Source organism: Buteo buteo, chromosome 16 (genome assembly GCF_964188355.1).
Source record: "Buteo buteo chromosome 16, bButBut1.hap1.1, whole genome shotgun sequence".
Lineage (NCBI taxonomy): Eukaryota > Metazoa > Chordata > Aves > Accipitriformes > Accipitridae > Buteo > Buteo buteo.
The window spans coordinates 4,195,098-4,209,192 of NC_134186.1; the positions used below are offsets into that span (position 1 = coordinate 4,195,098).

Here is a 14,095-nt window from a genome sequence, read left to right on the forward strand (position 1 = left end):
CAGGGTGAAATACGTTGTATGTCCTTATTGAATTGCATCCTGGTTATTTCAGACTATTTTCCCAATTTGCTAAGATTATTTTGATATCTAATCCTGTCAAGCAATGTACTGGAGAGCATTTGGAGTCTTTCAGCCAGGGTCTTGTTGGTGTGACTTTTAACAATACAGGAGAGAAAAGGAAGAGTATGGACAGATGGTTCCAAGTGACGGAGTTACCATGGCTTAATGTGTTCCTGCTCATCAGCTGAGACATGGTAATGGACCATTTGCATTCTCCTGACCCACTGCATTCACAAATAAAATGTATTTAGATTCTTTCATTGTTGATTATTAGGCATCTTAGCTCAGCTCGTGAGCAGTAACTTGAGTGGATTGATAGCAGGTGTCCAGGCCCAGCTCCTACATTCTGTTGCATACCAAAGAGCGTAATTAATCCCATTAACTTTATTTTGAGGCAAAGGGTAGTTTCATTCCTGTATCTCTGAATTCTGCTCTCAAACCTGGGCTTGTGTTAAGGACCAGATCATTTCTGTGAACACGCTATGGGAGGTGATGTTTGCTTGTCTGGACTGTAGATAAAACCACGTCAGGGATGAGCAGTTTTATAACCCAAAGTAGAATGCACTGTCTGTTCTGCAAAGCCCCTTCAGAGTGTATCTTATCTGCTGAGGGAAAAATGCCACCTAGAGTTACAAGCTGCATCTCTCTCCTGTGCTGTCATAACACATCTGCCACAGCCACTTTTAGGGAAGTGTGTTTGGAAGATAGAAGGGCACCTTCTTCCTGATTATTATAATGAAGCATCTCTCCTTTGAATTCTAAGATGAATTAGCAGTCTCTGCTCATTAAATGTTACCTGTGTCTCTCAGAGTCCATGGATAATAGTTGCCAGTAGGATGTGTGTGTTTGTTTTAATAGGCCTGTTGGGACCCCTCACATGAAATGATGCAAGTCCTCAAGGAGGTATGTGAAGGAGCAATAAATAGTATATAATCAGATTACCTTTAACCAGTCTAAAATTAATTTCAAACATCTAGAAGAGGAGAGACCAGCAGTATTTTGCCCCACCAGTATTGCTGCTGTTGTCTTCTGCTTAACCTTCTTGAACTGTTCCTCCCAGAATTACTCCTTGCTTGTCAAATTACCTATCTTTGCCAGAAGTAATTACCTCTGCTTCACTGACATCTGAGCCCTGTTGCCCAAACAAAGGAGAAAACCTCTTTCCCGAAGGAGCATTTGAATGATTATTGCTTTCAATTTTCTGCTGAGCTCTCTGTAGCCGACATAGTCTGCCTGCAATAGAATCTGTGTGTCATGGGAAACGGATTGGATACATGTGCAGTGTGGATTTGCAGTATCTCTTCTGTATCAAGGATTGTGTTCCTGAGGCTCAGTCAAATGGCTTCCTCCTCTATGACACTTTCAAATAGAAACAGTTTGATTTGAGCTCCAGGAGGTTTGGAGTCATGCAGTGACAGGACAGTGCCTGTTGTTGGAGGATCGCTAAATGATGAAAGATGGTTGAATAAACTGGGGAAAAGAGGATTAAACTGGGGAGCTGCTGCCAAGTATTAAATACTTAAGAATCAGTTGGCAATAGGTGCTTATCATATATCTTTTCTTCCCTTCCACTGAAGGAAGTAACTATCTGAAGGGCTGTTACTGTGACAAGCAATTCATTTTTATGCTTAACACCTTTCTTTTCTTTTTTTTCCAGTGCATAATAAGAATATTGCTAACCTGTTCCCACCAGCCTGATCTCCTCCAAACACAGTCTACTTTGCCACATTCCTAAATGAGCATGAGCTCTCTTTTTCTCTCTCACCCATCACTTGTTCAGGGGAGAGCTGCCACTGCTAGTTCAGTTTGAATGATAGGCTTAATTCTTCAGGGGAAATTGATATTTGAAAAACATGAGTGGTTTGTAATCCAAAAAAGCTATTTCTTCCCCAGCTGGAACACATTCTGTATTAAATTTGATCATAGCAGCCTAAAAGCCAACACTTCAAGATGCTTCTCTGTGGTGCCAGATTTACCTAGAAACTGTGCAGCACATATGCTAACACCCATTGTGTAGTGCAGGTGGAACTGTGATTCATTATCACTTGCCGTGAACTCGAAAGATCGCTCCTGTTGACAATGAAGAACAGACTGAGCGATTTTGTGGGCCAGATGTTTGGGCCATCTTCTTAATGCCAGTCTTCAAAATTCCTTGCCTTTAGGTGGGCGGTGGGTCATCCTTATTTGGCAGATGGCTCTTTCAAGGTGGTGTTCTCTTTTAGGCTCTTTGCACAGTCTAATATACCATAGGCTTTGCTTCTTCCAAGCCACGTGCTCTAGGATTAGTTGCTCTCTTGTTTCTAAGCATCTTTTCAGGGAATGATCAGCACTTTGACCTTTCCTTAGGTGGGGCAAGTGTGACATTATCCACCCTACAGTGTACAGCACTAGGTTTTGAGTTGATTTAGGTAATCTCGGCATTGTCTTGAGTGATGCCCTGCATCTAGTAAAATGCATAGGTTTCTGATGAATCCACTAAGTATTCCTTCCAGAACTGCAAGAAAATTAGCATCTCCAGGATCAGATAATTGATAGATGAAGAGATTAGTAGCCAGTTGGTAGCCTACAAAGCAGGGTCATCATTCTGTCAGCTACCAGAGCTAGATCTATCAGGAATCACAAAGTAGAAGAGATGAGGTGTGACATGTCAACATAAACTGAAATTAAGGGTGGTTTGTATCTTGGGGTGATGGAGGCTGGTTTGTTGGGATCTGCGGGGGCTTGGCACAGTACCCCCCCATTGTGTTGCCCCTGCTGCAGGTAAGGACAAGCACCAAGGAGAGGCAGAATCTGAAGCGAGCCAGAACTAGTGCAGTTAGTGAGCTGGAAGCCACGGCAGTGCCCAGCATGTTGCCCCAAGACCTCCATCAATGGCTGCTCACAGCTGAGGTTGGAAGGGGAGCAGAGGACAGAGCTGCCCACGGCAACTGGCTGTGAGCTGCTGGAAGCCAAGGGCTCTGTAAGGTGGGTTCTGCTCTTCTGCGTAGTCACCCCCTGCTCTGTATACCAGGGGAGTACATGTGGGGTGGAGAGTATTCGGGGTGTGACTTTTGACCAATATCTGGAGAGGAGAATGAGGAAGATTAATAAGAAGACGACAGGAAAATAACCTTGGATATGAAGTGTTTTCTGATGAAGTCCCTGAAGTGTAGGTGCAGTGGTTTATTTGGAAAGCAAAGAAAAATGAGGTTGCTCAAAAGTTAATGGACTTTTTTTTTTCCAGTCTGCAGGAGAATGTGCTGATAAAAAAAGAAATAGATCTTTTCTAATTCTTGGACTACTTTTTTGTCGCCTTTATCTCTCTCTGCTGCTACCTTGTTGTTCAGATGTAATTTGTTTAGTTTACGTTAAATAAAGGGAATGAAGTTACTCTGTGTTACAGCTATCAGGTTCACAGACGAAAACCTCAATAAATAAGGCACAGTGGCAAGGCTGTAACTCAAGTCTGGTGGTGTTGGCTTTGCAGGCTTCATCTGCAGAATGTAGGTACCATTCATAGGCAGCTGAAGGACCAGGTTGTAATGATAAAATTGTGAAGACTTAACTGAGAAATTTTCTTTCTTCCTGAAAAGGCTTGTAACCTGTTTCCTAGTTTCATTTGGATTTTCTGTTTAATTTGTGTCAGCTGAACAAATAGTACCAACCCTGTCCTCATCCTACTTGTAATGTGAGCAGATTGTCTTTCTACCTGAGAATATCTTCTGGAACTGGAGTTTGTCTTCCAGTACTGATACCTAGTGCAAGGTTTCCATGCTAGAGGACAATTATGAAAGGAAAAGTTAAAAAATAAACTGGTGGGAATGTTTTTGCGTGGTCAGCAATGCCATTCCAGAGGGGAGATGAATGGCTAGTGCAAGGTGCTTAGGATGAACAGAGACAGAAATACCAGGTCAGATAATGGTGGATAAACTAATGTGATCGATGGAAATGGTGAGACAACAGCTGACTAGGCAACAGGCCAGTACACAAGGGGCTGTTTGCTTAGTGTCAGAGGGGTAGCATGTGCCTTGCTGTCTATTGACTCTTGTTTCTTGTCTTGCTGTAACTGGTACTGAGTAGAATAGGCTAAAACTTTGGTCATCGTGCTGCAGCACTTTGCCTGAATATGGATTTTTAAATCGTTTTATTTCTCTAACCAGCAAGTTGTCTTCATTTAAACTCTGTTTCTTTTTAAAATTGGAGGAAGATGCCTCCTGCTTTTTTGCTGGCAGAAGAAAACTAAGGTCCGGAGTGGGCAGGGAGCTCTAGTCTAAAGCCAGATCCTATCTCAGGAGTTTCAGGCTCCCAACCACTTGTTCTGCCCGACCCAGAGCACTGTGCAGAGAGGACTGGCAAATCATCGCTGCAAAGCATATTTTTCAAGAAACTGTGCAGTGATTTTCACAGGTTACTTTGTTGCCAAGATTATCCTGAGCTATGTAAAAAGTCTCTGTGTAGATTTCCCCCAGAACTCGACAGTATGCCACTACCCAGAAGCTGTCTGGTGACGTGGTCTCAGCCAGCTCCCAGGCTTCTCGCACAAATCTCTGGATAAATGTCAAAAGTTCAGTCTGGTCTCCAAGCACTATCAATGAGAAAAAAAACCAAAAAGAACAAGAAAAGCAGCACTCGGAGATGGTCGCTTTTCAAACTCCTGTTTTAACAAGGCACTGATTTTAATCAAAGCCAGTTCAATCTTTTGAAGCCTTCAGCGCCAGCATAACCAGAAGAAGGATCTCAGTGTTTTCAGTTCTTGTTTTGCCCTGCATCGCCTGCACCCCAAGAGGTGAAGATAAATAACCAGTAACAACTGGAGTCTTTTGTGCCTCAACAGTTAACATGTTCATCATATTTCATAGAAACTGCATCCTAATTTTTATTCCAAACAAGATTTCAGCACTAATTTTTGTTTTGACAAATATGATTTGACATAAGAACAGTGGGAGTCAAGACCTTTCATTTTTGATCTAGGTTTACATTGCACTGATCTAAATTCCTCCCCCTTTCGCTCTTGCCTTTCAGTTGTAAACTTGGTTATTAAAGTTAGCAAAAAGCTATTTGAAACTCTCTGTTCTGTAGCATTTAAACAGTCCTGCTATATGCAAGATTAAGTATGATAGCTTCCTAATGACTTGTGCTGTTCATTTTAAGCATTGGCACAATGCATTACTGTACAGATTTTTTAAATGGCTTTGTTGAAGATGAAGGATTTGGTTTCTGTTCACTGAGAAACTTCGTAAAGGATTGTTTGCCAAATGGCAGGACCAGGCCCCCTGGGTCTTAGTCTCCGTGACATTAGAGGCAATATTCCTTAACCTCTTTGCTTGCTCTAGTGCTTTGGCACTGCCTGCTGAATAGGTGTGTTGGTGAGGTTAGTTTGGGCTTCCATCCATCTCTGTGACAGACAATTCATAACAGCAGCATAATAGCAATAGCAGGGGTACGTGGCACTCTAAACGCAGGTGATGTGGCACAAAGAAGAATTTTGTTCGAGCTAAACCCTGATGTCAGGGAGATAGTGTTGAAAAGCTGGTGAAGATACTTCTGTCTCCTCCTGCTTAGGAATCCTTGCACCATTTCCATCATTGCAAAGGCAGTGCATCTAGGCCATGATTATTCCTTGTACCTAGATAGCAAAGCTGGTTAGAGTTGAGACAGGGAGACTGCCTCATTGCATGTGATGTATGTGCCATTTTGGCTTTGCAGCAGGGCAGCAGCACTTTAGATCACACACCTGCAAGCCATCGTGCTTAGTGGCTCCCCAGACACAGAGTGGCTGTGGGAGTTAGGCAAAGCTGTTGGTGAAAGGCATTTCTCCTTCCTAAGGAAGAGGGCTATTAAAGACCCCACTCTTAGCTACTCATTTGCTGAAGCATCACTTTTACAGCTTTTTTAAAGACTCTCAAGGGACAGACAGACTTGCAGCTGGGAGCCCTTCAAGTCTCATATCTGGCCTGTGATACTCCAAGTTGGCTATTTTGGGAAGAGGGGAGTGAGGGAAGGCAACTCTCTCTGTCCCTCCCACCACAGCTGCTCCACTTTATCTGGAAAATCAAACATTTGCTAAGCTATGGAGGCTGAATATGTCCTGAGTTAGGCCACTTGTTTAGCCATTGGGAGTAGCAGGTGCAGGTCTGTGTGCTAAGTCTGGTAGCAAAAGGACTTGAGCAGGTAGATCCCCAGCCTGTAAATACCTCGCCCCAAGGAGGTATTCCATTTTGGCCAAAATTCCTTCCTAAAGCCCGAGTAACTTCACACACACACACACACACAAAAAAAAAAAACAAAAACCAAACAAACAAAAAAACCCCAACAACAACAAAAAAAAAACCCAAATGAAAACAAAACAACAAAGCAAAAAAAACCCCAACCCCAAACCAATACAAAACTGATTTTGACAGAGGAGTGCTCTTTGATCCCAAAAAGTGATACCCATCAGGTAGGAGAGCTGGTTGGACTTTGTAGGAATGGAGCTGGAAAAGCCAGAAGGAAGAGTGAGGGTTTGGTTCACCTGTGTGAGCTGAAATAGAGAGCATGCAAGGGTTTTTCATGAGACTCTGGAGAGAGGTCCTGAAATGCAAGCTGCTGTACTGGCTGTCCCTTCTCTTTGGGCCTGCTATTCTGCATCCTACTTAACGTAAACCCTCTGAAGTAGGATGAAGGTAAATGAATCGTGCTTTGTTACCAGTGAGTCATTCTGTTGCCTAACTATTGTCTCTTCTCTTGTCAGTGAGTCACTGACACCTTATTAGAGCAGCTGATAGACCCCAGGCCTTGTTCCCGCTGGAAGGAGTGTGATGGGGCTTTGTTTCAATGGCAGCTGGATAGGCTGAAAAGATGGCAGGAGGCTCAGGCTGCACGGCCCAGAAGGCTGATAGATTTCCTCGGTTATGGGCAACACTTTAGCAGTTTGAACGGATAGAGCAGGAGCAGAACAGGCGAAGACAAACCATTTTCTGAGCGCAGCAAAACCCACAATCTATTTTCTGGTGCTAAGGGAATGCATTGAAAATATCCTAGATGCTCTTGCAAGTGCTCTGAAGTCTCTTTGGTTTTCACTTTTCTTTCTTCAGTCTGGTTCTGTCCCTCTTCCTTTTCCTAATTTTTGTCCTTTCCTTCAGTCCCTGCTCACTCCTCAGTCATGTAGTTCCTGTTAAAGAAAAATCTACCCAGTACTGTGCATCTCAGCTTGCTATTGTCTGCATGCAAGGTGCAGAGGCTAGAGGCAGAGGTTATATCAAGCTGAAGGTTTTGACCTTGGCTGCAAGAAGCTGTATGAAAAGTTGTGGCTTTCTCTGACATGACTGTCTTCTGTTCTGTGTAGCTCCTGCAGAGACTGAAGGAGAGCTAAAACCAAGATAATGTCACAGTCTCCTGATAAAAGGCAATTCTTTGGTGTGAAGACTTTGTCTTTTGCTCAGTAGGTCATCCTACTTCCTAAAAAATGTAATCCTGTCCTCTGGGCCCTTTCTAATAGGGGAGTTCAGCTGTGCTGTGTGAGCAATGCCTGGATCGATGTTCTAGCCCCAATACAACATGTGGTCATCCCTTGCTATTCCCAGGCAAGCCTGGGTTGTAAACGTGAGCAAATGCAAAGTGTTCACATCAGTTGAATTTCACATGTGGATGTGGTGGCTCATGAAGGCTTCAGCAAGTCAGATGTAAACTCTTACTGCTCTACTAATGATCAAATGTGCAGTTTCTGTTGTGTACCTGATGCTGGTGTGTTTGATTGGCCTGTTTCTGCCTAAATTGGTGCATTTGATTTGCAGATAATGGGTAGCTAAAAGGAAGTTCACAGATGCAGCCGCAGTTGTGATTGTTACCACAGTTATACTTAGTCCCTGCTTGGTGTTTTGCAGTGCTTTTCAAGACTTAATTAGCCCTTACATGTTTGGCAGGTGGTAGGGTAGATATTCTCCACCTTTGATCAGCCCTCATGGCCTCCCTTTAAACTATATGTTGAGAAGAAAGCTGTTCCCTTTTCTCCTCCACGTGCTAGCTTGCCAGGATGCTGAAGGAGAGCAGGGCCATGGGACATGTGCAAATGGGTGAATCTTGTGCCTGTGCCAGGGGGCCCCATCTGTTACTCGTAGGTTCCCCACTTGCCTGACTTGGAGCTTTTCACCCTTTACAATCCTCATTCAGCTTGTGATTGGGACCACGTATCTGTCACTTCTTGGCCATAGTCCATGGGCTCACAGTCGATACCTTGTGTTGGGGTCAGAGGAGCCCCAGGCTGCAGTGGCAGCTCTTCTCTTCTGCCCTGTGCTCTGCAGCGGGTTCAGAGAGGGCTGCCCTTTGCCTGGCAGGAGGAGCCTGGCTGGCAGCTCCCCGGGTAGCCTGGCAGGCTTTCGTACCTTTTAGTTCCTTTGGTTGTTGAGATTGGCATATGTCTTCCAAAGTGTTCCCCCTCTGGCCTGGTGAACACACATTAAACCTCCTAATGAGCCTTTGGAATTGAAACTCTTGCTGCAAGTGGCTACAATGAACCCCTAAGCTAGCAGGCAGCAGGGACGAGTCAGGGATGGGAGAAGAGGATGAGCCCTTCTATTCAGATTAGCTACCCCAGACTAGAACAAGCTGCTGTGGGCTTTATCTGTGGTTTTTAGAGATAACGCTACCATTAATTCTCATTAAGGCCCTTCTGAGACTATTGCTTGAATGGTCTTGTTCCTCCAGACTGGCATTAAAGCACATTCCCACTGAGGCTGTGGGAGTACAGTGTGCATACAATGCCATCTCCTCTCTCTGGAGTGCTCCATTCAGCACCTTTCACAAGAATTATGTTAATTAATGTTACATTTGTTAGTGATTTCTGCGGCAGTGTTCACAAGCGAGCGGATGGATGCTTGTTCCTCTGGGTGGGTGGAAGTAGGAACAGAGCAGCCTTGTTGCCTACATGGATGTCTGCATTCTTCTTATGCACAAAAGAGCAAATACACTTGTGGCTTGGGACGGGGTGGTACAGGCCCTCCTTCAGCTCAAGAAGAGATGAACCTTTGTATTGCTACCATGAGCTGCTGCTTCTGGTGTGCTGCTGTTCTCTCACAGATGAAACTCCAGGCAGAGGCCCTGCACTTGCTGTCACAAGAGCTCCCATGAAGTCCTTCAGTTAGAAATGCCCCTAGACAAGCATCCATAAGTTCTGCCTGAGGTCCCAGTTCTTCCCACTGCTCCCAGTGGAAGGTTCCTCTTTCCCATTCAGAATGGCCAGGGGCTCTCACTGGGCGGTGTAGGAGCTGGTGGGGATTGCAGAGCTGTGTCCAATAGACACAACTCCCCTTTTGGCCAGCAGTGAAGTGACATTGCCTCTCCCGAGAGAGGTGTATCTCCACTCCAAGCCAGTTTTGCAGCAGGATCAGGGGGAGCTTTTCATAGCACGCAGGGCCTTAGATTAGTGGAGACGGGTAGACTCTCAGACATGGAGTCCTGCTTAAAAGTCATTGCTACCATTTCTGGGTACTTTCAGAAGGGTTTCTTTTGAGGGTTTCTTGATTCCTACTTTAAAGCTCCCTCAGAGAGAGTACAATGAGGCTGAAACCAGTAATTTAGAGAGGGGAGTGTCTGCAAGAGTCAAAAGTGACAGAGTGGGTTTTGATTACTTTTCCTTTTGAAGCTGCTTCCCCTTTGATTATATCCCTCACATTATAATGTGTAGATAGATGTGGAAAGGTGATTATTTTTTAACATCTCTCAAAAGCAGCATGTCAAGCAAATATCACCACCTTTATAAATGGGTGCATATATATTGTAATAAACATGCTAGGGTACATATAGCACCATCTTTTGACAGCTGAGTATAATCAGAGCCATTGGACATTGTATCACAAACTCTGTCACGATCTGATGAAGCAAATTGAGCAGGAAGGAGGATGCTCCTGTAGCAAAGAAGTAACATGCCAGTGTGCACAGGGGGGTCAATGTCCTTCCTAGATGTGCTCTCTGTCCTGGCAAGTGACAGAGTCGCACCAGCAAAGTCCTGATGCCTGGTTTGTTCTTTGCATAGTTGTGGAGGGGAAGGAGGTTCTTTTTTATCATACTCGTGAGACGGCTGAAGCTGACACGGTAGCTCTTGGTATTGCGATAGACTTCGTTAGCTGCAGGAAAAAGTCAGCCATGCATTTTGCAATTGCTTCAAAGCTGGTGCAGAAGAAAGGAAACATCGACAAGACCCTTGTACAAAACACACAGCCTGCGGTTCTTCAGATACAGAGTGTTTAGGGGAATATTTAAAACAAATGTTTAAAATAACACAAAGACAAACCAGCAGGGAAGCAAGGTTTGCCCTCCACTTTGTCAAATACAGGGGAGGAAAGCTAAGCAACTCCAAGCTATGCTTTAGCAAAGATCCGAGCATGTTCCTAATCCCTGATGCAATTCATGTATTTAAAGGCCTTACTTGCTAAAAACATAAAAGGCTCTGTCAATTCAAGCAATATTTTTCACTTCAATTAATCATCCCAGAAAATTGTAACTTTATTGTCTCTTTGTCTCTGTTTAGTTTGAGCAAATCCAACTCTTCTCATTGTGTCTCTGCAGATTATGAAAGGCTTTGTGGATTATATCATCAAATTAAATCAAGCCTGTTAGTGTTACTCTCAGAATATCACAGTAATGGGCTGTGCCTCAGGCAGCATTGCCCTTCCTTCCCTTTTTAAAACGTTTTGCCTGCGTCCGTGTTGCTCTGAGCTGGTATGTCTCTCCTTGCTAATAGGAAAGTGTATAAAAATCACATAATCATTAATATTGAAGAATCATTAAGGTTGATAAAAGCAGCTCTGACTGCGATGATGTTGTTTTTCATGGTGACTGCTTTTGGAAAACATGCCATACTAACATCAGCTCAGCTGTTTTTTAGAACCCACCAGTTGATCTAGTGGCTGTTTGACTCCATCTATTGCACTCTCAGAGATAGCTCCAGTTAGATGATAATTTTGCAAGCCTGCAGGAATAAATGGATTTCTAGAGGCTGTCTTTACTGCCTTCATCCCTTTTCCACAGCCCCTGTTTTTGATGCAGACAGCATCCGAAAGCCAGCAATCTGTAGTTGAGCAGTAAAGTCTTGGTTGGGTTTTCATTAAAGCAATGATGTGCTGACTGGCTGAAAAGTGTCAAAACTGCAATCTTGTAACATCAACAAAATAAGGCAAGATGCCTTTCTTACGGGAGAGGAATGCTGAAAGCATAAATGAGCCCTGTATGAAATTGGTGGATCTGAGCACTTCTCTGAGGAAAAGGTATGATGTACTTCAGACACGGTCACTTTTTTTCTTAATAAGAAAAGACCAAAGTCTTAAGGTTCATGACACATGACTCATCTTTGCCTTCCTCTTTCCTCTGCAGTAGTTCCTTGACAGTGCATCCAGCTGGGTTTTCCTCTCTTAAGTAGAACTAGAATTGAAGTAACACTGAAGGTATTACAAAAGTGCCAAGCCAATCTGAGCATGCAATAAAAGGCTGGGAAAGCTGGGGGAATTTGGGGTAGTATTTTAAAGTCTGTTAGTGAGAAGAAGGAACTGACCTGAGCCAAATAGAAATATGTCTCGGGAAAACCCCTGGGCATAAGCAGCATGTGTGAGTCTTTGTGGTTACACTGGAAAGGGAGATGATAGGGACAGAGCCGGTACAAGCAGTTTCTCCTACAGAAACAAAACCTGAACCTCATCCAAGTGTCGTTGCTGACAGACTCCAAGAGGTCTGACTGTCAGGGGGTGGGTAGGAATGTGGCTGCAACTGAGCAGTGGGGGGGGGGGCTGCACATGCAGATTGCTGATGGCAGTATGGAGGCAGCTTCACGCCTATGTCCCTGGTGTGTTACATCCGCAGAGGGATAGCTGATGATGATTCCAAACTGGAATCCTCCACATGAGGATTTGAGTTTGCTGAGTTACCCAGGGAAGCAATGGCCTTTGTAATTTAAGCACAAAGGGTTTTGAGTCACAATGTGCTTCATACCCTTTGCTTTTCCGTGTTAGGAATACTTTTAGGGAAACCTAACAGAAATGAAACTCCAGCACTGAGATGTTCCAAACCCAGGGTTGTTAACATCTCTAGTTTCATTTAATCTCAACTGCTACAAGATTGTCTGTCTACATACCCTGCATAGTTTTCATGGCATGGCATCCACATCATTCTGTCTCACTGGAAGTTCTCCTATAGTCCATTTGTGTAAGACAACGCTTGGCATGCAATTTTTTTACATGAATGACATGCTTGGTCCAAGTACTTGGGTGGCATTTGCTTCATCTGCATGTGTCCCATTGCCATCTGCTGGAGAACAGTGAGCGTGCTCACAGGGACTGTTCTGTTAGCCAAAGGAAGGGAGCTGGCCCTAGAGTCACCCACTCTCTGTTCAGGATTCACTAAGATTAGTTTCTGGTCTCTCTGCTGCCAGATGAGGCTGGGTTTTGTATATATGGTGGTAGTGGGAAACCCTGGGTCATGGCATGGTGTAAAAGTACTTTGTGCCCCAGATAACAAACACTGCATCAGGGCAGAATGATCAAACTCCTGTCTTGGATTCTCTTGCACAATAAAAATACAATTCTCTCACTTAGAAGAGGGTTATGCTTGTAACTGGCTTAGAAAGAGGCTGAATTTAGATTTACAGCTGAACAAAGATTAGGGGTGGAATTGCCTAACCATTTTGGCCAAAACAAGACTGGAAAACAAGGCCAAGGCTTGCAGTCATGGCTAGTGGCTTACAGTGTGGACCTTGAGGTGTTCCTTGGGGGTATTCTTTCAGAAGTGTCAGGCCTTTGAAAATTGGGCCTCTCCAAATCAGCCCATTTTGGGTAGCAGAGCTCACTAGTCCTGTCAGCAGATCTCAGCCTAGTCCATGGCCAGTCTGGATCCCATCCAAACATCCCCAGTATTGGGACTGGAAGCTGCTTCCTGTCCCAGCTCCTGCAGATTGATTTAGAACCAAAGACTGCATGAATGGGGCTTCATCATGCTGTTCTGTTTGAAATGCAGGAGGCCTTCGAGGAGCTACGGTGGTAGACGCCTTAGATACTCTGTACATCATGGAACTCGAGGAGGAATTCCAAGAAGCAAAGAAGTGGGTGGAGAAAAGCTTTGACTTGAATGTGGTGAGTCAGTTACTGGGAATGCCCGCATGTGTCACCGAAAATGCTGCGTGTTTGGCCAGTTCTGATCACAGTCTTCTGTAAGAATCATTTGGGGAGGGGAACTATGAAGTTTGGGGGGGAAGAAACCACTCAACTCTTATTATTTTTTTTTTTAAGGCCAAAGGGACTACTGTGATTATTCACCCCACCTTCTGCCTATACGTGGCACAGGGTTCCAGCAAGGGGCCACCAGATCAGACTCCCAGTGTCTGGCTGAAAATGAGATTCAGTGTTTAATGTTTTTTGTGTTTTGGTCTGGGTTATAAAACCAGCTGTAATTATTGGATACTCCAAGGAAGTTTTGTTTCATCTCAGCTAACTGTCTGCCTGTGATAAGACAAGTTTTCTTCTTACAAGCTATAGATTAAGATTGAAAATGCTGATCTCCTTGACTGGGCCCTTTGTTGGTATGTCATTGCTGGGACTTGTGCAGTGGAAACGTGGCACCTCGGCAGCAAAGTCGGAGCACATAGTGAGCCTAGATTTGGAATGAAGGGCATCATCTCAAGATGGCCAGAGATCCTTGCTGTGTGTGGCCCCTGAGGCTTTCCTAGCCACTTCTTCTTAGAGCTAGTGTTAGACTTGCTGGGACTCTGGGTGCAACACATGCCTTGCAGTGCTGTCGAACGAAGGATGCTGTCCTTTATCTCACTTTGTGGCCGGGGCCCTTTGCCTTAGCTCTGACTGTTGGTCTCCAAGCCAGCTCTTGCATTTCTTGTGGGAGAGCTGATGGGATCTCATCAGTGGCATATGGAGAATATTAAAACCAGAGTGCAGTTCAAACTTTTTTTTAATGCCAGCCTAGCTGCCTGTTGCGAAAAACGGTTCTCCCCATGGGAACAATGCATGCAGCTGCCTTTATAGAAAAGCATCCTTTGGGAGGGCACAACTGGCATTCATATATTCATAAAAGGAAGACCACA

General features: G+C 44.4%; 1 protein-coding gene across 5 annotated transcripts in view; it reads left to right on the top strand.

Moving 5' to 3' along the window:
• The window catches only part of MAN1C1 (mannosidase alpha class 1C member 1), a 68,614-nt gene that overhangs the window by 32,273 nt on the left and 22,246 nt on the right, over positions 1-14,095 (top strand). For 4 of the 5 annotated variants that reach the window (XM_075047480.1, XM_075047479.1, XM_075047481.1 and 1 more), the window contains one exon: positions 13,018-13,133. In XM_075047480.1, coding sequence (XP_074903581.1) covers positions 13,018-13,133 — 116 coding nt within the window. Of the gene's footprint in view, positions 1-945; positions 964-13,017; positions 13,134-14,095 lie in introns of those variants that run through there. The other variant, XM_075047482.1, reaches the window with a different exon arrangement.